This window comes from Hyla sarda, chromosome 7 (genome assembly GCF_029499605.1).
Source record: "Hyla sarda isolate aHylSar1 chromosome 7, aHylSar1.hap1, whole genome shotgun sequence".
NCBI lineage: Eukaryota > Metazoa > Chordata > Amphibia > Anura > Hylidae > Hyla > Hyla sarda.
Genome location: NC_079195.1, coordinates 122,645,059 through 122,671,124, shown reverse-complemented (window position 1 = coordinate 122,671,124; position 26,066 = coordinate 122,645,059). Strand labels below are relative to the sequence as shown.

Here is a 26,066-nt window from a genome sequence, read left to right as displayed (position 1 = left end):
TAAAGTTACACGAGATAAAATGCTACAAGTCCATTGTTAGTCCATAAATGGATCCAATAGCATTTCTACCTCTCATGTCAGTGAAAATGCAACAGATTGGTTGTTCCAGTGGTATTTTTGAGAACGTTTTTCTCCTACAGACCAAACATACAGCTTCTGTTGTGACTTGTTTTAGTTGTAAGTGCAGATAAAAAAAGAAAAAAAAAAGAAAACCTGAAGTTACTGTGAAAATAAATTGTCAGTGTACAAGGCTAGGGTTGAAAAAATGACCAAGTGTGTGATGCACATCCTATTAGAAAATCAGTGAAATAACCACAAAGAAAACATTTAGTGAATCCACGAATGCTACTTCTAGCTTTTATTTCGATGTGTTCAGCTACGAGAGCCAAAAATTTCTCCATTATCATCATTCAATGTGAATGACACAATACATGAGGGTCCAGTGCAGTAGGGGGACAGAGGGCTTGTTGACAATATACCACATGTATCCTTTTTTCCTTGTGTTTAAGCATTTGGTTGTAGAGTTTCCTAACCCGCTGAAAAAAGTTACATGGCATAAAATACTATATTGCATACTATTTACATTTCAACATACAAGAGTAAATGGACCATTTTACAAAATACACAATACCTACAGATTAACTTAAGAAGCTTGTGTAGGAATGCCCCTTATCCATCTGCTCTCCCTCCCCTCACATTCTGTTAAGACAACACAAGTTTGTGTAGAGCTGAACCTTAAAACACAGGGTATCGCTGTGGAATGACAGACAATTCAAATCTTATGTGAAAAGAACATTATCTTGCTTAACCACTTGGGAAGGTTCACACCGTATCCAGTAAAAAGTGAACAGAGTGCAGCCTGCACCGGATTGCATTACCTTTTACTCATAGTCAATCCAAGGAATTTTTAACATTATATGGAATGTGATTGTGCAAAACCACAAGCTGTGTCAATTTTTGATGTTACTTAAAATGATCGAGATAAAGGTCAGAGAAACTTACACTGCCTCCAGTGTTCATCTGCTACAGTGATGGTGATAACTTGTCCATTTCTAGCAGCTAGACAAAGTCCAATGAGGATTCTCCACTTAATGAAAGGGCATGATGGGAGCTGTAGTCTGCTCAGTTTACTGCCTCAAAACATATTCCAATAAGTGTTTCTGTAGAACATAACTGTAAGTCATGTACTTAATGCATCTATGTACACGTAATGTATGGCGTTAATACTGAAATCCATAGCGTTTACCTGACAAATACAGATCAGCTGTTCTCATAAATGCACAGCCCAGTGTGAAAATATATAGAGAAAAATAAAACACTCTGCTATACATCTAGTTGACAGTAATCCGATGTACAGGAAATTACTATTCTGCTCTACTCAGTTAGTTTATGCACTCTAACCTCCTCTAAAGAGGACAAAAGGGCCGGGTCAATGCCTGAGTTTCCTGTATGGGACCGTTTGAGCCCATGTTTTTGTCGTGACACTGCATGCCAACAAAATCCATGTTCACAGCCAGTAAGCCATAAGGAGGAAAACCATATTCCTTTACAAAGAGCAGCAAGATAAGACTTCCTGTAAGTATGAGTAATATCATCCCCTTAGAAGAGCGAGCTGTAGAAAACCATCATGACCTATATAGAGATAATGAAGAGAAGACAGAGCTTTCAGGCTTGTTCACATGTATACTGGGAGAAAATGGACTTGTATGCTCCTTTCCACAGCTTGAAGGTTTTTTTTTAGCCAGGAGAACCTGCCCATAAGTGCAAGTTATCCTTGCTTCCAAGGAATGATTATCATAGGAAGGGGATCTATAAGTGAGGTTAAATCACATAATCCACAACCTTACTAGGTCCATTAATGCCCCTCTGTGGCCTGTATAGACACCGAGTTATTCCACTTTTTGGGGCTCGAGCTCTTATGAATGGTTAGCACTTTCATACTATGCGGGTTCAGTTCCAGGAGGCATAGTCGTGGTCAGGTTGGTGCTGCTATCATTGCAGTACAAGAGGTCCACATTCCGCAGCAATGAGAACTTTGCTCCCACAAGGAACGATGAACAGTTGTAGTGCTGATGATCACAGACACAGATGAAATGGTCACTGTCGTGGCAAGAGCGGCCTTCTAGCATTTGTTTTACATTGAATGCTGCCCCAAGTGGAGACCAAACTCAGCTTCTACTGGAATTCTGAAGTTCTTCTCGGAGCCATGTTGGCAGAGGTTGCCCCAATCTGTTCAGCAACTTTGATAGTTCAATGTTATTTTCCCGATAAAGGTCAGCAAGATAACTCCGGGACTAAAAAGAGGGGGAAAAAAGCATAGAAATTTACTATGCAGGATTTATTCCACAAATGCTCAACAACGAACAAGTTTCCAAGACACATCACACCACATATTGCTCTAAAAATGGAATAAAGGCTTAACATTTTTTTTTTAAGCTGAGATTATTTTAGGGTACCTGTAATTCTTGTCCTTTGCTTTAGGTAACATTAAAAGGGGTTTTCCAGATGTAAATGACTAATGGCCTATCCCCAGAATAGGCCATCAATAGCTGATGGTCAAGGGTGCCAGGTGTCAGCAGCCACCAATAAATGACTGATGGCTCAGGATAGGCTATCAATCACTGATGACCGGAAAACTCCTTTAATATGATGGGTGAGAATGTCTATGCTGTACAAAAGCACCATTGCTCCTGCGCTCCTGCAGAAGAGAGGAATGCAGCAGCATTTTACTGGGAATTCTTAGGTGCCCATAACCTAGCGGGCTGGGCTCTTCTTAGCTCCACATATGGAGTAACCTCAATTGTAGTTTAGCAACCGCACATCTCAGGCAGAAACCCTTTTTAAAGGGTACGTTCACACATGCATATTTTGCTTCACATTTTCTGCTGCAGATTTTCTTATCCACTGATTTAAACAGGAATATTTTGGTTGTATCCTCTAGCCTGACAAAGCCACGTTTATAAAGGTTGGAGGATACAACCAAAATACTGCATCGTATAACTAGCAAGAGGCAGAACGGAGCACTCACCTTAAATACTGCAGCCTGACTTGTGGCATATTCAGTCGCAGTGACACAGATGGCTTCAGGATGGCACAGATGGCTGGTGGCTTTTCCGAGGCAGGAGAGATTCAGGAGACACCGGGCTTTCCTGAATCTCCCCTGCCTAGGAAACATCCATCACCCGTCTGTGCCATCCCGAAGCCATCTGTGTCACTGCGACTGAAATTCCCACAAGTCGGGCTACAGTATTTTTTAAGGCGAGTGCTCCGTTCTGCCTCTTGCTAGTTATACATTTTACATGGACTGTTCCCTTTGGCGTGAGCACCATCTAGATATGTACAGCTATTATGGGAGGCACTTTTTAAATAGCTTCATGTTGTTGTGGCCATTTTTGTTACGGTAGCAGTGCTAATGCTGCTTCTTTTTTTGAATTGTTTCTTCAAAATACTGCATCTGTGACTAAAGCTTTAGGCTAGAAGCACACGTTGCAGATTTTCTGCAACAGAAAATGTGCCAAAGTAAGAAGTGGATACAGTTGGAAGTGGAAATTTCGAGAAGGGTGTTCTACTTCCCTCTTCCAGCTGGATCTGAATTTGGCCCATTTCCTACAGCAGCATATCTATTGCAAAGGCAGAAGTGGATCCAGCTGGAAGGGGAACATAACACCTTTCTAAATATTTCCACTTCCAACTGGATCCACTTCTCACTTTGGCACATTTCCTGCTGCAGTATATCTGCTGCAGTGTGCTTTCTACACCATACAATGCCCTCTTGTTCAAGTGCAGGGATTTCAGTATTTAAGTGAATAGGGCTGAGAAGCAACATCAGACAAAAACCATGCATGAGAGCTGTTCTCTCTCTCAGACGATCACTTTGTGATTTTAAGTCCTTTTTCAAGATCAGACCTATCAGTAACTATCTTATCTTTGTGTCTGGAGCATTTATTATGTTGCATGGTTCTTGACAGCCCTTTTACTGTGTGGACCTAATGCATAGAACTCACCGATGGCTCCATTTCTGGGTATTTGCGACCTTTGCTTTTTCCAAGGCATTTCGTTTTCCCATTATCTACCACCTGACACCAAAATCCTTTTGCTTCATCATACCTGAGTGAATAAAACAAGCTGGTTAATCTACATGGTTCTCTGTAACTAAGCATGAATACTACACCAAAAGTACCACCCTTTCATGGTTATACTATACAAAGTAATGAACCCCTAGAATAAATTCTAAAACTCTCAAAAGTAACCGATTCTGTGGGACCGCCTTTTGAAAAAGTATAAGAAGAGATGTCTATAAATATCTGTAGGTCATCATTATCCCTCTCATAGTTCACTGGTTGGAAAGCCCCCTATACAGAAACCAACAGGACACAAATTCTCCCTAATTTCTCTTCTGAAAGTACTTTCTGAAAGAACAAAAGCCTTGTTGTGGAGAGGTGAGGTGAGCGACTAAATGAAAGAGGTGCATTATGGAGACAGAGTGGACAGACTCATTATGTTAGAACACTAGCGTCAACACCATGAAGAGGAACCTGAAACCAGTGATGCTGTAAACACCACCCAGAAGAATCACAGTAGTTGTCTTTTTTATTACAATCCTATACATAATCATCACAGGTATGGGCAAAGAGATGTAGCTGGCCTTCACCTGGTCACACATCCTATCTGCCCACCTCTGGTGTGGCTCAGTGTAAGGCTGGGTTCACACTACATTTTTAGCAATACGGGACCTTATACAGCTGGGGGCTGCGAAAACCGAGCGCTCCAGTATCCTAGCTGCATCCGGCCCGTATGTAATGCATTTCAATGAGCCGACCGGAGTCAAATGCTGACTCCTGTCAGCTCATTTTTGCCCCATTTACGGTTTTCCCACCGGCTCTAAAAATTTTGGCTAACCCAGTTTTAGGTCCGGTTAGAGAACCATATACGGGGCAAAAATGAGCCGACCGGAGTCAGCGTTTGACTCCGGTCGGCTCATTGAAATGCATTTCATACGGGCCAGATGCAGCTGGGATATTGGAGCGCCCGGTTTTCCCTCCCCCCAGCTGCATACGGTTCCGCATTGCTACAAACGTGATGTGAATTGGCCCTAAAGGAGTAGTCCGGCGCACACTTCTCTTATTTTATCCGGTCCGGGCTGCAAAAAAAAAAAAAAAAAAAAAAAAAAAAAAACTTTCTCTTGCCTGCCTGCGCGCCCCCGAGGCTCCGGTACAGGTGTTCGGTCCCCGGGCTGTTTGCTTCTTACTTCCTGTTAGCCCGGCACGTCACACGGAGCTTCAGCCTATCAACGGCTGAGGCGGGACATTGCTGCGGCTGGTGATGGGCTGAAGCTCCGTGTGACGTGCCGGGCTAACAGGAAGTAAGAAGCAAACAGCCCGGGGACCGAACACCTGTACTGGAGCTCCGGGGGCGTGCAGGCAGGCAAGGGAAAGTTTTTTTTATTTTTGCAGCCCGGACCGGATAAAATAAGAAAAGGGCGCACCGGACTACTCCTTAAGGCTGGGTTCACACCACGTTTTTGCAATATAGTTCATGTATCGGGTTTTTGATTAAAAAAACGGATTCCTCCAAACCTAACTAAACTGTATCAAAACGTGTGTACAAATTTTAATCCGTATACGGTTTGAAAAATGATGGCCGATTGCATCTGTTTTTTAAGAAAAAAAAAAGTATATGTTTTTAATTTTTCACTCCACTATGAATAGTTTCACTTGTTTGATTGAAATTCCAAGAAAAGAACTGTGCAAAGTCAAAAACCGTATGGTGAAAACCGGATGGAACGGTACGCACATACTGTTCTGAACGGTTCCAATTTATTCCCATGTTAAAAAATAAACGTATACGTTTCAATACGGTTTTTCACATGGACCAAAAACCTTGGTAGGCTACGGTTTTGGGTACGGGGAAAAAAAATAACTGTTTGTTGTAAGCAAACACTGCAACTTGTTCCACGATTTCTTTTTCCTCACACTGAAAACTTACTTGAGGGCCTGTGTGTAATTGAAATGTGGTGTCACTCCCAAGAACTTCTGGACACCATCCATGGCTGCAGATGGGTTGTTCCGCAATTCTTGGCCATCAACTATATGAAGCTGGTGGAGGAAAAATAAAATTAAAAAACACTTTCACACTAAAATCTTGCCCACAATTATGTATCAAATTGAAAGATACATGGGAGGTTTGGAAGCTAGATATTCCCAGAAGATGGTCCATTTATTATTAGTATCCTTTCCTTCAGGCATGAGTCAGAGAGGAATGACATCACCTCTGCTCTATTTATTGGAAAACTGCATAGTACTAGTAGATGTATATCACATCTTTCTGTGGCTTAAATGAGCCAAAGTTTTCTTGAAAGCTAAACCAACTAATAAATGGTGCAAACAGACTAGACAATGGCTCATGCTGTTAGAAAAGCTGGTGCATCTTTAAAGGGTACCTTTCATGAAAAAAAAAAAAACTTGATATATTATAGATTAAATGTATGCAGAATAACTTTCCAATTGTATGTAAAAAAAAATATGCTTCTTTCTATTTAATTTTCCACTTTGAAAAACTGACCACCAGGTGTCTCCCTACCAGCCCAGACTGAAAGCCCTTTTTATAGATGTCAGACTCATGCTAGAATCCTAAATCTCAGACTGCAGCCGGGACACACACAAGCTCAGCACTGCTTCCTGCCTGTCAGACAATAAGGAACCAGCACTGTGCTCATAGCACAGCAGGGCATACTCCTTACTCTGCCTTACAGCATGCCCTCATTCATTTTACTATCTGAGCTCTGATCTTCTCTCTGCACATGCAGTTGTAAACAGAGAGGAGAAGATTCAGAGCTGCAGGCTGCTGTGTTCACAGCCTCTATGCTGGGCCACGCCCCCCTTCCTCCCCTCACACTAGGACAGCTGAATGAGCAGCCAAGAAGACAATAAATCAGGTAGAAAGAGGGGGTTTTGAATGAAAAGAAACAGTGTCAGTGAGAGTCAGGGACTGATGGGGGGAGGGGGGGGGGGTGAGGATTAGGGAAAGTTTATATCATGATAGGTACTCTTTAAACTGTTAAGATGTGCCAGGTTTTTGAACGTCTAAGAACTATACAGTTTTAGTTTATCGCTCCCACTGTAATTTTTGACAGTCCATATATTAACAGCCTCCAGTGTGATATGTAAATGCTGACAAGCTCCAAAACACGTAACTATTTGTTGAAAATCGCAGATCCTGCATAGTGATAAACTTTCTCTACATAATCTCCAGCAGGGGAACATTGAGTCCCAGGCCAATTTCCACCTGCCATTTTCCAGCAGTAGTACATTATATAAAATTAAGAAATCCGATTCACTGGCTTCTTTTTTACCCTGTACTATGTCACACTCCGCATAATTGTGCTCCATTATTGGCCTAAGACATACTGCACCAAATCAAGCACTTTCCTGCGGCACTAACCTGGCTTGTTGGGTAGTAGGTCAGCCATCTCTCCAGGTGAGTAGCATACCATCCAGGTACCAGGCAGCGGCTCTGGAGGTTTCTCAGTTCTTGTGGAGCATGTATGCCAGCCAGTATTACTTGACTAAAGGTATAATTCATTGCCACTGGATCATTGTGCGCTCGCTGGTGCTGAACAAAAAAAGAAACATTTGAAAACTTTTCAGCAAACATCTTTATGGCTAAATTTTTTTTTTACTAATTCTCAATAGGAGAATATATTGTCAGAAAATGACCTATTTCTTAAATTTAGTTATATAAATAAATTAAATAAATAAATAAATATAAATCCTGGCCACTCAGCCCTCACAATAGGCTAGCACATCACGCTTTGCAAAAATTACTTTTCAGCCTGGTAGAAATGATTAGAAGCCATCTCCTTACCATTAGAGGGCCTGTCCATTCTGTTCTACACACTCAGAGATCCCATAGTTTGACATCATAGAAAAGAATCGTATTTTGACAGTGCACTACAGTGCCCAGGGCTTTGCCAACCTTATGCTGTAAGATTTCTAGACTACTCAATGAGGGGGAGCTGTATTGTCTTCTTATGCCTTTAGTCTCTCATGAAAAGGGAACAGACAGCATTTGTCTGTATGATTACTTATGACGGGTCCATTTTAATTATCCTTTAACACATGGGGAGAAAAGCGAGCTGGATATTATAAGTGAAAGGCAGCACTTGAATGGACTTCATAAGTGTCATAGCTTTTCTAAGATAAGAAATGGCGAAGGAAAAACATATTTAGATTAAATATCTCCCTCAGGCAGTAGCTGCTAGTCACACTACACATATTGCTCTTGTGGACGGCCAGGAAAAAGCAATTAATTTTCTATGCGTCTAAAAAGATGACCAGGAATAGTTAAGTCAATAAGTGGGATTAGCAGAAGCCCCTGCAGACAATTCCATGTCCTGGTTGTTGTAGATTTAGTATAATAAGCTTTCTCTGCAGCCGCAAACACTGATCAATCAGTCTAATAATGACAAAAAAGGCAGCGAATGTCTGCACCCATAATGCCACCAAACTAATAACCTTTAAGGACCTTCCCACAAGCTCAATTTCTAGACACCACAAAGAGCCAGACAGTAGTGACCCTAACCTCCCCCCCCCCAACCAATCTCCTCCTCTACTTCCTATATAGAATGACTACAGATATTATTAGATGTAAATGGTGATTGCTTTTGGTGGACTCCTTGTCACATTTTAATTACAGCACTGCCAATGGAAAACCAGGACACCATACAAATGACTTCAGCCGAATGAAAGGGTTTAACAACCCCAAAGACTGCTGTGCCAGTTTAGTATAAAAGTGTTCGGGATGACAACTACTAGTAAATTCAGTGGAGCAGACCACCTAGGTGGGAGGGCTATTCTTGTCTTTATTCTATATTCTAATGGGCAAAGAATTAGTCAGGCTACCTAAAAACCTGTGCCCAGCACCCACAGGTAATTGAGGATGCTGCCTGAACTCTTATGCAAGGTGGCATTATTCTGACCATGAACTGCACTTCAAAGTGTACCTGTTAGCAAAAACTTAATAAAATGTAGATAATACCAATATTTGTATATTTGTAACATACATTGGTTAAAAAATGTGTATATTTGTGGGTGAAAAAAATGTTGTCCCTGCAGCTATTGCCTGTGTCTCTGTGAGGAAACCAAATACAGGAAGTGAGGGCAGGACAGGCAGGGCCTCTGGGCACTAAGCCCTGCTTGTCCACCCTCACTTCCTGTATTTGGTCTCCTCACAGAGACACTCAGGCAATAGATGCAGGGACAAAAATATACACATTTTTAACCAATGTATATTACAAATATAGATATGTTATTTTCTACATTATATAAAATATTTTTGCTAATGATATGGACTACTAAATTGTGGCTACTTTAGGGCCATCCCTTGTCACACGCTCTCAGGATGTACCATTAGCTCATACTACTCCATAGTGACCAAAGAACCACCTGCTTTGCAGTCCAGGAAGCACTGCACACACAGGCATATTACATATACACTAGCCTATTATGGCCTGAGATCAGGTCTAATGACCTGAGCAACACAATTTGGCTCATCAGACCCATAGTCAGGCTGTGAAGCTGCAGTAATAGGCTAGTGTGAAACAGACCACAGTGTATTGCGGAGCTGCTGACAGATTGGGTGGAGATATGAGTAAAGTTAGGAGCAGAACTTTATTTTACACACCTTCCCACCATTTTGCAGGAGCATAACGGAGTCCAAATGTGAGCTGTTAAACTAATATACACGTTATTAATGATGCAGTTATAAGTAAAAGGTCAGAGCGCTCTGAATTATGAATTATAATGATGAGAGAAATTAATCATTCCAAGGAGTTCTCATTATATCCAATAACCATAGAGCATATAAAAAGCAGAACAATACATTTTAATCAACCAATTACCTGGTACCAAGAATACGCTCGATCGGCTGGATTAATCAAAATGGCGATAATCTTCGCTCTGGACAGGAGGGCGGCAGTGCGTTTTGGTACCACTTCTGCGTCAAAGTAGTTGGCACTTTTCTCAAACATGAAGTCTGTGCTGGCATTGGATGGGATAGGGAAAAATTCCATGTACCTAGGTATGAGAAAGCGTAGAGGAATGGTTGAGGACGGTTGTTAAGAAATGAACATGTGTCTGTATATTGTACAATGCATTTACCAATCAATGCCTTTGTGGTAGTTTACACCATTGAAAAATTGGATTTCTTCAAAGGTGACCGGGCTCTGGAAGTTGCTGGTGACAGCTGGGTGCATGCTGAGGAAGGAGTACAGAGCTGTTGTACCTGCAAAACAAAGACAATACAATAAAACAAGTGACCCTTAACCTTCTGGGACATGAAGTAACTACGGTATATAGAAATTAAATTATAGAAATCTACTTACCAGTCTTTTGGGGTCCAACTACAAGAAACTTGGGCAACCTATCACATGTTTTCTCCTTAGACCAGATATCCTTATGCCTCTTGTCATCACATGGGTTCTGCCACAATAGACAACATGCATTAGGTCAGTGTCAATCCCCCTACCTGTATTCTGTATTATTCCAAAAATAATAATAATAATCTACTAACTAGGTAGCAATAGTGTGTAAACAGGGAGAGTAGTACAAAAGCCTACATGGCAGGTTGTATTGTGTGGTGACATGGCCACCTTTATGTGCAGGCTTTTTTGTGGTGGTAGTGGTGGGGGAATGGTAAGGAGACTTCTATGTCAAGTTATGAGGGTGAATATGGACATTACAATGTAGAACAGCAATTGCGTCAACAGCCCGACTGTGTACACGGGAGCCACGGCTTTGTAGCCTATAGTGAAGTTATGAGTGTGGGCATTTTTCTAAAGTAAGGCATGTCTCTCGCCACCAATAATTTAGATCCAGATGAAGAGGAGAAGGGGAAAAAAAAAATACCAAAACCAATCCAGCTAATGGAAGGCATACCCAGAGAGGGCATATACCTGTGTTGAGCCTGTGGGATGGGGGTGTTCTGGTGACTATGTATGCTTTTGGCTATTTTTTTCAGTAATAAGTTCTACCCAATCTAAATGTTAAAAATTGTGTCCTTTGCCCCATTGTGTTGGCCCTTCTCCTTCAGGCACAATAAGGCACACATGAGCCATGAGCTCCGGTGGCTTGGCTGAATGCAGACTTGTTTTTATAGCCAAGTCGTATGAGCTGATGGAATGCACATTGTATTGTACTTGAAAGGAAGGGGGAGCGAGCAGAGTCTGCAACGGAGCAGTGTCGACAGTAGACCATGACAACAATACACTGCTTCAGGGGAGAATAAATACTCTGGGATCGCACTAAGGCTTTTGTTTTTAATAAAACAATTTACACAACTTTGGGCATTGGACGTATTTTCTTTTAATGTCATCTCCCCAGAATACCCCTTTAAAGCACAGAGGAAAGAAAATGTATTGTATTCCCTCCAATGTGACCTTTGGAATGAAGCAGATATAAATTGGTATATAATCATCATGACATGTCCAACATTGGAGTGTTACATAACAAGCAAAGGCATTTACCTGCCACAGAGGGTTCTTCTCTTGGGGGTAGATCTCAAAGTATTTCTTTGCAAGTTGGACAGGTGGTAGAGTCTGTAGTCTGAGGTTGGTCCAGCACTGCACAAACTTCACTAGGCTTTCAAATGTGTAAAGCCCAAGGCGGTCGTTGCCATAGTTGGAGAGATGTGTCATGAAGATGCTGATCTGTAACACACACACACAGGGAATGCCATCTAGGTTAACTCTCCTAAGTAGAGCACTTGGCTGTATAAACACTCATCTATTATTAATGAGCCTTGCCGAGAGATGAAAGATGGTATATAGGGCAAGGTGCTGCAGGTGCTGTGGGATTTGAGACCTTGGTTCAATTTTCTAGTTATAATTCATATCCACTTGATGTCGAGCAGTCTTTTTTTGACATTAACATGACATTACAGAGCTAGAAGCAGTGAATATTTCATGACCTCCACATAGTGCTGTGCTGAATATTTCAATGGAAAACGGGAGGAAGGCTGTGTACTGCTTTACTTGTAAGTCCCTCACCAATTGTCCCTCCATAGGCCCTCTGCTTGATTTTGCATCTTGGCATAACTTGTGCTGCATCTTAAAGGGGTACTCCGGTGGAAAACTATTTTAAATCAAATGGTGCCAGAAAGTTATAAAATTCAAAAAGAAAAGAACTTTCTCTTTAGCAAACAGCAGCTGATAAGTACTGGAAGGATTAAGATTTTTTTTTTAATAGAAGTAATTTATAAATCTGTTTAACTTTATGGCACCAGTTGATTAAAAATATTTTTTTTTCCACCGGAGTACCACTTTAACTATTGCACACAAATTGCACACAAACTATTCCCAATACAAAATGCAAACAAAAGTTTCCTGTATTCATTTTTAGTTTCATTAATCATATGTAAATCTGTGAATGAAATATGGCAGCTATATTGCCAACACACACTGCCTTCCAGCATTGATTGAATACTTTATTGCAGCTGCAACGAACGGGAGTAAATTGATATAGAACAGTGTTACCCAACCATGGTGCCTCCAGCTGTTGCAAAACTACAACTCCCAGCATGCCCGGACTGCCATGTCCGGGCATGCTGGGAGTTGTAGTTTTGCAACAGCGGGAGGCACCCTGGTTGGGAAACACTGATCTAGAAGAACCAGACGACAACAATCTAAAGGAAGTAGTGAAGTACAGTCCTCTCCCCTGCATACGGAGCATTATCTGTCTTTATGGTGTCCCTGCCTTATCTACACCTCCAGTAGCACAATAGGGCAGTCATTATCTCCTGCACACCGTGTCCCAGTTACAGAAAACAGGCAATGGGAACGTCTAGTGTCCGCTCTAGAGGCCAGGGTGACAATCAAAATAACTCAAATTTATTTTATACGTAAAGTCACTTAAAAATCAGCACCAAAAAAACCCTGCAACAATAATCTTCTCTTGATACATTCCCTTTCATTCCTTCTCTCCTGGGGACAATTTCAGTGCTGCACTTTGTTGTTTGACTAGTCATGCATTAACATCTATGACAGATACCCTGCAGCCTGACTTCCACATTAGTGCTTAAATAAAAGATGAGGCAAACTAACAAGTGTAACTTATCAGAACGGAGACTTAACCTTTGCCCCTATACACAAGAGAAGTGGAATATGTGTTCATTACAATATATGTAAAATGACTACTCTCCACACTAATACAGAGTAAACAATATATTCATTATATACACACATCGCTATCTTTGCTGCCAAATGAATAGTGTTCCTTGACAGCCAACAAGAGGGTATGTAGTGTGCACTGTATATATGTTTACCTAGCAATACGTTTTGTTGCATGCACAGAAAAGTGCTCTCCAGTATCTGTAGAAACAATCCAATGAAAGTGAAGGGACAGCAACACTACCATTCATTTCCTCCATCATCTTTATTACAGGATCCATATTCTCTTGCAGTTTCTTAGCCTCTAGCACAACATTCCCCCCCCCCCCCCCCCCCACAATCCATTGTATGGTGTCTACACTGCAATATAATATATATTATATATATATTATATATATATATATATATATATATATATATATATATATATATATATATATATATATATATATATATATATATATATATATATATATATATATACACACACACACACACACACACACACACATATATACACACATATATATATATATATATATATATATATATATATATATATATATATATATATATATATATACACACACACACACACACACACATATATATTTATATATTTATATATATTAAAAAAAAATTTATTTTTTATATATTTGCCCAGACAACTCCTACACTAACTTTACAGCTAAAAAGTAGCCATCATATCTCAAAGAGATGTTACCCAGTACTGAATCCTGATCATGTACATATTTTGTTAGTGACTGGCACCTACATTTCTTTCAAATGCCTTCTCTGTGTTCCTCTCTTGGTTTGCCAATCTGTGCTTTGGAGGGGACTTACTTACTCTGCATGACCCATGTTCCTCCTGAGTCTTCTGTGTCTCCTCATCCAATCACTACAGGCTGCTCTGTAACCCCCTCCTCAGTTTTGATGGTGCAGTCTGCTCATCTCTAGTCTGGTCCTATCAAAGTTAGGCTGGGTTCACATCACGTTTTTGCCATACTGTTTTCAATCCGTTTTTCTAAAGAAAACCGTATGGCAAAAAAACAGATGGAACAGTATGGAAAAAAGTTTTTAAACGTATGGAACTGAATACATATGCGTTTCCCATTAACGTCCATGTTAAAAAAAAAAAAAAAAAAACGTATGCGGTTGCAGTACGGTTTTTAAACCGTAGTCAAAACTGTGGTTGACCACGATTTTGTCTCCGGTTTAAAAATCGTACTGTAACCGCATACGTTTTTATTTTTATTTTTTTTTAACATGGAGGTCAATGGGAAACGCACAAGTATACGGTTCCATACGTGAAAAACGTATACGTTTATACGTTGCACATGCGCATTTGAATCCTAAAGTCCCCACCCAAGACCCCTCCCATTAAAAATGGACAAAATTTTCAAAAACATATGTTTTTTTTTTAACGGAACTGTATGCACTTTTAAAAACCGTATACTGTTTAAAAACGCATACGGTTTACTTTTTTCCATACTGTTCCATCCGTTTTTTTGCCATGCGGTTTTCTTTAGAAAAACGGATTGAAAACAGTATGGCAAAAATGTAGTGTGAACCCAGCCTTACAGTGATTCATCACGAATGTCTCGGCTCGGCAGTTGATGACTTTAGTCTGCATAAATTAGTAAAGCTTTCCGGTGCTCTGGTGGGCTGGAAAAGGTGGATACAGTCCTAGGAGAGAGTCTCCAGCCCTCTGGAGCACCTGAAAGCTGAACTAATTTATGCAGGCTAAAGTCCGCAACCGCCGAGCCGACGGTTTGTGATGAATCGAATCACAGTAACTTCACTCATCTCTAGTCAGGAGTGAGCACAGAGGAATGCCAAACTAAACATCTATTATTTCAGCACTGTGGGGCACTACATACTTTCAGTCTTAGTTGAACATGTGACTACCTTTACCATTGTATAGAGCTGAGCCTTTCTTCTAACGTACTAAAAAGATTTTCAAATCTTCAAAATTTTATTTTTTAAGGATGTAAAAAAATGATATACAGTGGTCCCTCAAGTTACAATATTAATTGGTTCCAGGACGACCATTGTATGTTGAAACCATCGTATGTTGAGACCATAACTCTATGGAAACCTGGTAATTGGTTCTGAAGCCCCAAAATGTCATCCAAAAATAGGAAAAAGTGAGGAAGAAAAATAAGTAGATAACCAATATAGATAAAGCAAGTCCTTACATATGAAAGTAAGAAAGATCTGCTGGGAGCTGTAATCACTGTCTATGTCAGTGTTTCCCAACCAGGGTGCCTCCAGCTGTTGCAAAACTACAACTCTCAGCATGCAGCATGCCCGGACAGGTGAAGGCTGTCTGGGCATGCTGGGAGTTGTAGTTTTGCAACAGCTGGAGGCACCCTCTTTGGGAAACACTGGTCTATGTAGAGGACAGAAGCTTCTTCAGGGTCCTGTACAGAACACGTAATGTCCTAAAGAAAAGTCAAATGGAGCCGCCCTCACCTGATGCCCAAAGGAGCAGGTTACCCTGGCACAGGTAAAGAGTACAGAACATGTAATACCTCCCTGTACTGTAGGGGGCGCTACCAGACACCAGTCAGTGCATACACTTTAGGAATACAGGGGTTTTACCAGTAAATGTCCATTCTGATTGGTCGGTTCTTCCAGCCATTGACACGTTTTGCAGATTCCATAGCATTGTATGTTGAGTCTGGTTTCAAGTTACAATGGTCCAGAAAGACCATTGTATGTTGAAACTATTGTATGTTGAGGCCATTGTAAGTTGAGGGATCACTGTATATATGTAATTCTGGATTCGAGGAAATGACTGGCAAAGCTCCTTAGCATTAACTGCCAGTTGTCTACAATACGAATATGTTTTAGGTACGGTATATGTTTACATTAACTTTTTAGGTATATGTTTGCACAGAAAAAAAAAAAACTTAATACCCTTTTTTAATCTCTTAAAAAACTGATACACTTCAAATATGTATCAAAATAAAAAACTACATGTGTATTTTCTTGTTTATTTTAATATTTCACTCATGATATGTATTTAAGAATCAGCCACATAACAGGTACATACCATGTAAACTACAGTGTGCACGGCTGTGTTCACAGATTGTAAAATCAATAGTAAAATACATTAGATGAAAAATACTGTATTTCCTGTAAAATATTGTATTCCTATTTTGCAGTCACATTTTGCTATTCATTTTTTGATGTGTGAACCCAGCCCAAGAGTGGTCATTCTTGACAGTCCAGCATAGAATGCAAATATATACAAATATACATATACCATTAGAATTAGAAAAGACTGGTATTTAGTTCTCTCGTCTGTATAATTCTAAGTCCTTACGCAATTGTGAGCTGGAAATGGGAATTTCTGGATTATCGAATACCAGGAATTTCTCCATAATGATGTCCCAGAAAGAAACAAAAATAGGTTTCTGGAAAGGTACTGCAATTGTCACAGATAGTAAGGGGGAACTGGAGGGTCACTTTAATAAGTCTCATATATCTTCATATATATACCTTAGTAAATGTGCAGACATTCCATCATTTCAATCTTTTTGTCACTGTTAAATCTGTAGTCTTGTCCCTTATGATCATTCTGCCCTTGGGCTCTGCATACGGGTGATCATGCCATAAATGTGCATTATACACAGCAGCCAGTCTGAGGCCGCCAAGGGAAGCGGACATGACAAGCTGTGGGGTGACTGGATATCACAGGGACAGAAACTTTTAACCTCTACCCTTCCACGTGTCACTGGCTGAAGAGGGACTGACTGCAGTCTGTTTGCTGTTAAATTACAGGAGAATGGACTGGTTGAGGAGCCAAGTCACGTTCTGCACAAGTATCTCCTCAGCTGTTGTATATTGCCAGCAATACACAAACATCTGAGCTGGATTCCTTATGATACAGACATAGATCCCAGTACAGGATTCCTAATGATACAGACATGGATCCCAAAGCAGGGTTCCTTATGATACAGAAATGGATCCCAGTGCAGGATCCCTTATGATACAGAAATGGATCCCAGTGCAGGGATCCTAATGATACAGACATGGATCCCAGTGCAGGGTTCCTAATGATACAGACATGGATCCCAGTGCAGGGTTCCTAATGATACAGACATGGATCCCAGTGCAGGATCCCTTATGATACAGAAATGGATCCCAGTGCAGGATCCCTTATGCTACAGACATGGATCCCAGTGCAAGGTTCCTAATGATACAGAAATGGATCCCAGTGCAGGGTTCCTAATGATACAGACATGGATCCCAGTATAGGATTCTTTATGATACAGACATTGATCCCAGTGCAGTACAGTAACCTCCCGACATATGATAAAATCGACATACAATTACCTCTCAGAGGCCATCGCATGTCGATATCAGCATCGACATACGATGCTTTTATATGTCGGGGCCATCGCATCAACTGCTGTCCGACAGCGCAAAATGCTTAAGCTGCTGTCGGATAGCAGTTTAAGCATCCCTGGCAGGTTCGCTCACCTATTCCCGCTGCTCCGGGTCCACTACCCGATCCTCCGGTGTCTTGCGCATCTTCTCCAGGGTCCGGGCCCCGCTTTCCGGCGTCGTTATTACGTCACTACGCACGCCGCGCCGGCGCAGCAGCGTAATAACGTCACCAGAAAGCGAGGCCCGGACCCTGCAGAAGATGCGGAAGAAGCCAGAGGATCGCGAAGAAGACACCGGAGCAGCGGGACAGCATCGGGAGCCCCTGGGACAGCATCGGGAGCGGTGAGGACCTGGTCCGGAGCATCGGGGACAGGTGAGTACAGCTTCCTATACTTTACATTGCACGGATCCCTCAACATACGATGGATTCGACAAACGATGGGTCGTTTGGAACGAATTACCATCGTATGTTGAGGGACCACTGTATTCCTTTTAAAACAGGCATGCATCTCAGATCATACAGGCATGCATTGGTAGGCATGGTTACCAACGATACAGACATGTATATATGGACAGGATTTCCGACTACACCGACATGCACACAAGGGGAGGATGCCAGATGATACAGACATGCATTGTGTAGAAAATACTAATACTTTGTAAAGTTCCAGTTGTACCCGCCTCAATATAGAACTAAAAAAGGTCATAAGCAAGCTCCAACTAATATAATGTAACCAGAGGCAGACTGCGGTACACACTGAATAGGTTCTGCCTGACTGGAATGTTCTAATAAGAATCCACAGGAGACCATATCCCCTGTACTTACATAGACAGGTGATTGTCGAGTGGTAATGCCATCTCCCTGTCTGGTCAACTAGCACAGTGTGCACCTGTAGTATCAGCGAAAAACAGCAGTGCAAAATTTACATTTAATAAAAGAAATCAAGCTGGAATGGACAGTCTGCTGACCACAGATTGAGCCTGTAAGGGTACGTTCACACATACAGGATCCTGCGCAGATGTGATGCGCAGAATTTGTAACTGCAGATTAGAAGCTGTGCTCAGTCATTTAGTTTACATTGAAATCTGCAGCAAAAAATCCTGTACATCAAATCCTGTGCATCAAATCTGCATATGTGTGAATGTACCCTATATGACCTAAAGGTGGCCAATATCTACAGTCAGTTGCAAGTTATGTGGTTGCAGTCTATGAATCTCTAGACCAGTATGGTGAGAAATTGGAGAATCCTTAAAACATTTTTTCTCTATTCTCTGTAGTATTCTGCAAACCGGAAACAAAGCTACAATACAGTGTCTGACAGCATTTCTCAATCTGGACTCCCATAGCTGACAATGCTTGTAAGAAGCTCACAGTAAATTACAAAATCAGCTCCTATATTTTATAAAATTTGGGGATTAGCTCACTGAAATCGCAAGTGACAATGAATCTGCAAAAATAGGCCCTGATCTTATTAATATTTATTATCACCATGGAAACTTAGCAGGATTATTGTATGGCTATGCGGTTTCCAGTCATTTCACACACACACGGGTGCCATGTAAAACAAAACAGAACTATTCTGCTCTGATACACCCACCTGAAGCACATTTTGATAACTTTTTGTTGTTAAAGGGGTACTCCACCCCTAGACATCTTATCCCCTATCCAAAAGGATAGGGGATAAGATGTCAGTCGTTCCCGCTGCTGGGGAGCCCCGGAATACCAGCTGCGGCACTGCACTATCATTACAGCACAGAGCAAGTTCGCTCTGCGCGTAATGGCGGGCAATACAGGGGTCGGAGCATAGTTATGTCACGGCTCCGCCCCTCGTGATGTCACGGCCCGCCCCTTTCAATACAAGTCTATGGGAGGGGGCGTGGCGGTTTTCACGCCCCCTGCCATAGACTTGCATTAAGGGGACGGGCCGTGATGTCACGAGGGGCGGAGCCATGAGGTCACGCTGCTCCGTCCCCTGTATCGCCCGTCATTACGCACAGAGCCAACTCGCTCTGTGCTGTAATGATAGCGCAGTGCCGCAGCGAGGATCCCGGGGCTCCCCAGCAGCGGGACCGTGGCGATCTGACATCTGGGATAAGATGTCTAGGGTCGGAGTACCCCTTTAAAAGGACATCTGCAGCCCTTTAACACTTATCCTCTATCCACAGGATAGGGGATAAAAGCTTGATCGCGGGGGTCCCATAGAACTGTATGGGGACGGGGCAGGGAGGGATAACCGTCGCCCTCTATTCCAGAAAGGAACTGCACAAAAAAGATGGTTTGCATCTTTCTCTCAAAGGAACAAATGTACTCAGTGAACAATTCCAAGAAGTTGCTAAGGAGTATTTAAACTAGGAAAGGGGGGGGGGGGGGGGGGCAAAAGAGTGAAAATCCATGAGTCCAATTGCCCCCCGAAACAATGCCAGAACATATCAGTAGCCCAGAGGTTAAGAAATGACAAGCTCAGAGTCCTGTCTACAAATGCCCGCAGTCTAGGTAATAAAATCAACGAACTTGGGTCAATAATGGCATCTGAGAATGTAGATTTAGTGGCTGTTACTGAGACATGGTTTAATGAAAGGAATGACTGGGACATATCCATACCAGGGTACTCTTTATACAGAAGAGACAGAAAGGGCAAGAAAGGAGGAGGAGTGGCCCTATATGCGAAAGATAGCATAAAATCTAACCTAATACAAGTTTGTGAGGCAACCACAGAGTCAGTTTGGGTTATGTTGCAGTTTGGTAATCATGCAGTAACTCGTGTAGGTGTGATATACAGACCACCTGGCCAAGTTAAAGAAGTAGATCTACTAGTTGAAGAAATATCTAAAATGACAATGAAAGGAGAAGTTATTATGGGAGACTTCCGGATATAAACTGAAAAACCAAAATAGCAAGTTCTGCCAGGAGTACAGATATTCTAAATTCCCTACTGGGATTATCTCTACAACAAGTGGATGAGGAGCCTACGCGGAAGGAGGCCATTTTGGATTTGGTATTCACAAATGGGGATTTGGTATAGGAGGTTATTGTTGGTGAAAGCTTGGGATCTTGTGATCACCAATCAGTGTGGTTTAATATAAGAACAGTGAAGGAGTCACACCACACAAAAACAAATGTTTTAGATTTTAGAAAAACAGACTTTTCAACAATGAGATTAGTCATAAATGAGTCCCTATCAGACTGGAAAAAATTACATGGAGTTAAGGAGAAATGGGACGACTTAAAAGACGCTTTATTGAATGCAACAGAAAATTGCACTAGTAAAAGCAGAAAAAGGAAGAGACCACTGTGGTACTCAGCAGAAGTGGCCGAAATCATAAAAAACAAAAAGCTAGCATTTAGTAATTATAATGCAACCCAGAGCAATGAAGATAGGGAAATCTACAAGACTAGGCAGAAAGAGGCCAAGCAAGTTATAAGAATTTCTAAAGCACAGACAGAAGAAAAACTAGCTCAGTCTGTGAAAAAAGGAGATACGACATTCTTAAGATATATAAATGAAAAAAGGAAATCAAAAGAAGGAATAACTAAATTAAAAACAAAGGAAGGAAGGTATGCAGAAGAGAATAAGGGGCTAGCCGACTGCCTTAATGAATACTTCTGTTCAGTTTTTACAGAAGAAAAAGGAAATTTAAGGAATCGTTAGATGCATGTGTCTTTACAGAGAAAGAGGTTCTATGTTTGCTATCTAAAGTGAAGACAAATAAATCACAGGGGCCTGATGGGATACACACAAAATTATTAAAAGAGTTTAGTGGTGAGCTAACAAAACCGTTAACAGATTTATTTAACCAATCAATGGTAACAGGAGCCATCCCAGAAGATTGGAAATTAGCAAATGTTGTGCCCATTCACAAGAAAGGTAGTAAGGAGGAATCAAGCAACTATGGGCCAGTAAGTCTGACATCAATAGTGGGGAAATTAATGAAAACCCTACTAAAGTATAGGATTGTGGAACATCTAAAATCCCATGGATTGCAAGATGAAAAACAACATGGGTTTACTTCAGGGAGATCATGTGAAACAAATCTTATTGATTTTTTGACTGGGTGACTAAAATAATAGATGCCGGAGGGGCAGTAGACATCGCATATCTAGATTTTAGTAAGGCTTTTGAAACTGTCCCACATAGAAGACTTATCAATAAACTACAGTCATTGAGCTTGGACTCCAATATTGTTGAGTGGATTAGGCAGTGGCTGAGTAACAGACAGAGGGTTGTAGTCAATGGAGAATATTCAGAGCAAGGTCTTGTCACCAGTGGGATACCTCAGGGATCTGTACTGGGACCAATATTGTTTAATATCTTCATTAGCGATATTACAGAAGGTCTCAATGGTAAGGTATGTCTTTTTGCTGATGACACAAGGGTGTAACAGGGTTGATGTTCCTAGAGGGATCCGCCAAGTGGGAAAGGATTTAGGCAAACTAGAAGAATGGTCAGAACTCTGGCAACTGAAATTTAATGTGGATAAGTGCATGATAATGCACCTGGGGCGTAAAAACCCTCACGCAGAATATAGATTATTTGACACAGCCCTGACCTCAGTATCTGAGGAGTTGGATTTAGGAGTAATTATTTCAGAAGACTTAAAGGTAGGAAGACAATGAAATAGAGCAGCAGGAAATGCTAGCAGAATGCTTGGATGTATAGGGAGAGGTATAAGCAGTAGAAAGAGAGAAGTGCTCATGCCGCTGTACAGAACACGGGTGAGACCTCAATTTGAGTATTGTGCGCAGTACTGGAGGCCGTATCTCCAGAAGGATATAGATACTCTAGAGAGAGTTCAAAGAAGAGCTACTAAACTAGTACATGGATTGCAGGACAAAACTTACCAGGAAAGGTTAAAGGACCTAAACATGTATAGCTTGGAAGAAAGAAGAAACAGAGGGGATATAATAGAGACTTTTAAATACATAAAGGGAATCAACACGGTAAAGGAGGAGAGCATATTTAAAAGAAGAAAAACTACCACAAGAGGACATAGTTTTAAATTAGAGGGGCAAAGGTTTAAACGTAATATCAGGAAGTATTACTTTACTGAGAGAGTAGTGGATGCATGGAATAGCCTTCCTGCAGAAGTCGTCACTGCAAATACAGTGAAGGAGTTTAAACATGCATGGGATAAGCATAAGGCTATCCTTCATATAAAATAGGGCCAGGGACTATTCATAGTATTCAGATTATTGGGCAGACTAGATGGGCCAAATGGTTCTTATCTGCCGACAAATTCATGTTTCTCTGAGGTCGACCCTATGCTCATTAGCGATTACACTGAGCGCTAATGCCTGGGCCCCATTTAGGAGATTGCAGGGGGTCCCAGCAGTCTGACCCCCAGCGATCACTTATCCCTTATCCTTTGGATAGGGGATTATGTTAAACGGCTGCATATGTCCTTTAAATAGTAAACTTCCTTAAGGATATGGTCCTGTAGGATCAAAAATTTTGTGAGGGGAGATAAGGTCAGAGATTTAAAGAGCAGACAGGTTGTGTATCAGGTTGTATATCATCATCAACATTTTAAGGCCGGGTCACACGAGGCGCATCCGCAGCATACTTTACGCTGCCGATGGCAGGTAGCTCTGTGTGTCCACTCAGTGGCGGATTTCCCACTGTAGAAATCTGCCAATACAAGCGGACACACAGAGCTACCTGGCCACAGCCGGGAGCTTTCTCTTCAGTCGCTCTATGACTGCCGTCAGCACATCCTATGCGTGAAATACGCTGTGGATGCGCCCTACGTGGCCCTGCCTTTAAACTGAATTTACTAGGCAATGAGTAGCTAGTTAAAAGATTGGTAGAGGGGGGCGTGGCTTGCCGCACCAGGGATGAGACGCGGACTGTGAGAGCTCCTGCAGGGCACCTGACAAAAAGGCATCTCTACTGGTCATGAGAGGCAAACACAAGGGGAAACATAATCTGAAAGCCACCCCAGCACCCAGAGAGCAATCCGGCTCTATCAAAACGGGACGGAGCTGACTGGCCTGCTGCCTCACTGACGCGGCCGCCATTAGCTGCACCTTCACTTCCGGTCACTGAGGAGAGAGCGGCGGAGAGCGACTTCATGGCCGGGCGTCCTCCACAGCACGCGGATCCCCGCGGTGACCACCTGCCTCACCTGCATGCCGGGTCTGATGACACGCCACAGCAGAGGACCCAACGCAACTCACCTCCACTGACGGCGCCGCTACCAAAGGAGGCTGCTCACCATGCACCCAGCGCCGCAGCTCAGAGAGAGGCCTCCCCACACCACGCTGCCCTGCAACCGGGGGGGTAAAGGCTCCTCTGGTGCTGCCTCTAAAGGTATGGACTACCCACCGCTCCAGCCTGCACCATTAATGCCACCAATGCACACTGCCCCGCAGGAATCTGATCTGCCATCCAGATCCTATAAAGCAGGCAATGCAATACAGCAGGCCCCCCAGCATACCTCCATAGCTGCACATATTGAGACTATTCCTCTCACCTCAATCTCCTAATGTACCTACTTATGCGGAGGCTACTACTGCACATCCTGAAAAGAGGAGAAGGGATCCTCAGACTCAAAGTACCCAGAACACTGTAGCTGGCAAATCTCCTTTATATGCAACTAGCTGAGTACCCGGAGTTGCCCGGTTTTCCTTCCTAATCCTTGTTGGGGAGGAATATAAACAAAGGAGGAAGCTTTTGACTTCATATCCCGTCCTCATATATTGTTGTCACATCCCGTCCTCCCGTCCCGTCCCGACCTCCCGTCCCGACCCGTAATATGTGTCCAAGGTATTGAAATAGCCGTACGGAAATTATATGGGAAAATACATTTCCCATTGATTTGCATGGGACTTTAAACAAAAACCCCGACCCTCACAAATGGGGGTAGTTAAGGGTTAAATTAACTATCCTATATTTTAAGTGGACATATAAGTAACATGTGACCAAGTATCGAAATATCTCCAGCCGTTTGGAAGTTATGCGGTAACATATATTTCCCATTGACTTGCATGGGACTTTAAACATAAGCCCCACCCCTGGCAAATGGGGGTGAGTAAGGGTTAAATCACCTATCTATGTTTGTTGCTGACATATAAGTAACATGTGTGCCAAGTTTCATGTTAATATCTTTAGCCGTTTGAAAGTTTTTGTGGAACATACAAACTCACACGTTGAGATTAATAATATATATATTATATATACACATATATACATGCATATATATACATACATATACATACATACATACACATACATACATATATACATACATACATACATATACATACATACATACATACATACACATACATACATACATATACATACATACATATACATACATACATATACATACATATATATACATGCATACATATACATACATACATATACATACATATATATACATGCATACATATACATACATATATACATATACATACATACATATACATACATATACATACATACATATACATACATATACATATATATATACACACATACATACATACATACATATATATATATATACACTAGTTGAATACCCGGCGTTGCCTGGTTTTTCCTTCCTAATCCTTGTTGGGGAGGCAAATAAACAAAGGAGGAAGCTTTTGACTTCATAGCCCGTCCTCATATATTGTTGTCATATCCCGTCCCCATAGCCCGTCCTATCTTGACCTCTTATCCTGTCCTCCTATCTCCACCTCATATCCGGTCCTCATATCCCAACGTCCTAACTCGACCTCCTATCCCGACCATCCCGTCCTCCTATCCTGACCTCCCATCCGTAATATGTGTACCAGGTATTGAAATATCTCCAGACGTACAGAAGTTATGTGAGAACATTCATTTCGAATTGATTTGCATGGGACTTTACACAAAACCCCCAACCCTCACAAATGGGGGTAGTTAAGGGTTAAATTAACTATCCTATATTTTAAGTGGACATAAGTAACATGTGACCAAGTATTATCGAAATATGTCCAGCCGTTTGGAAGTTATGCAATAACGTATATTTTCCATAGACTTGTATAGGACTTTAAACATAAACCCCGCCCCTGGCAAATGGGGGTAAGTAAGTGTTAAATCACCTAGCCTATGTTTGTTGTTGACATAGAAGTAACACATGTGCCAAGTTTCATGTTAATATCTTTAGCTGTTTGGAAGTTTTTGTGGAACATACACACACACGTTGAGATATATATATATATATATATATATATATATATATTAGATCATGCTACAACCTCTGCTTCTCATCAGAAAACCCCTGTCCACCTGCACAGGATGTCACTGACTGGGCAGATGATATGGACTCAGGTGATAACGATGGTTCTCAGGATGCTGCAAATGATAGTGACATGCCAGAATATTGGGGAGCGAGCGAGGTAACTCCTCATCTGATGATACTGTTACAGACCATAGATGTCCCCTGAGACGCCATCGCACTCTTAGATGCTTCCCTGAACTCCAAGCTCTCTTAGCACTGTTGCCTACCAAGAATGATATGCAGACCCTTGCAGCTG

The 26,066-nt window shown here is 41.7% G+C and overlaps 1 protein-coding gene across 1 annotated transcript in view; it reads right to left on the bottom strand.

The window, feature by feature from the left end:
- Positions 1 to 326: 326 nt before the first annotated feature.
- NDST2 (N-deacetylase and N-sulfotransferase 2) overlaps positions 327 to 26,066 on the bottom strand; it is a 173,109-nt gene continuing 147,369 nt past the window's right edge. Inside the window, exons 7-14 of the mRNA XM_056530639.1 lie at positions 11,522 to 11,704; positions 10,382 to 10,478; positions 10,158 to 10,281; positions 9,899 to 10,073; positions 7,441 to 7,611; positions 5,986 to 6,095; positions 4,005 to 4,107; positions 327 to 2,294 (exon numbers count right to left, since the gene is read on the bottom strand). Coding sequence (XP_056386614.1) covers positions 2,169 to 2,294; positions 4,005 to 4,107; positions 5,986 to 6,095; positions 7,441 to 7,611; positions 9,899 to 10,073; positions 10,158 to 10,281; positions 10,382 to 10,478; positions 11,522 to 11,704 — 1,089 coding nt within the window. The 3' untranslated portion in view covers positions 327 to 2,168. The remainder of the gene's footprint in view (positions 2,295 to 4,004; positions 4,108 to 5,985; positions 6,096 to 7,440; positions 7,612 to 9,898; positions 10,074 to 10,157; positions 10,282 to 10,381; positions 10,479 to 11,521; positions 11,705 to 26,066) is intronic.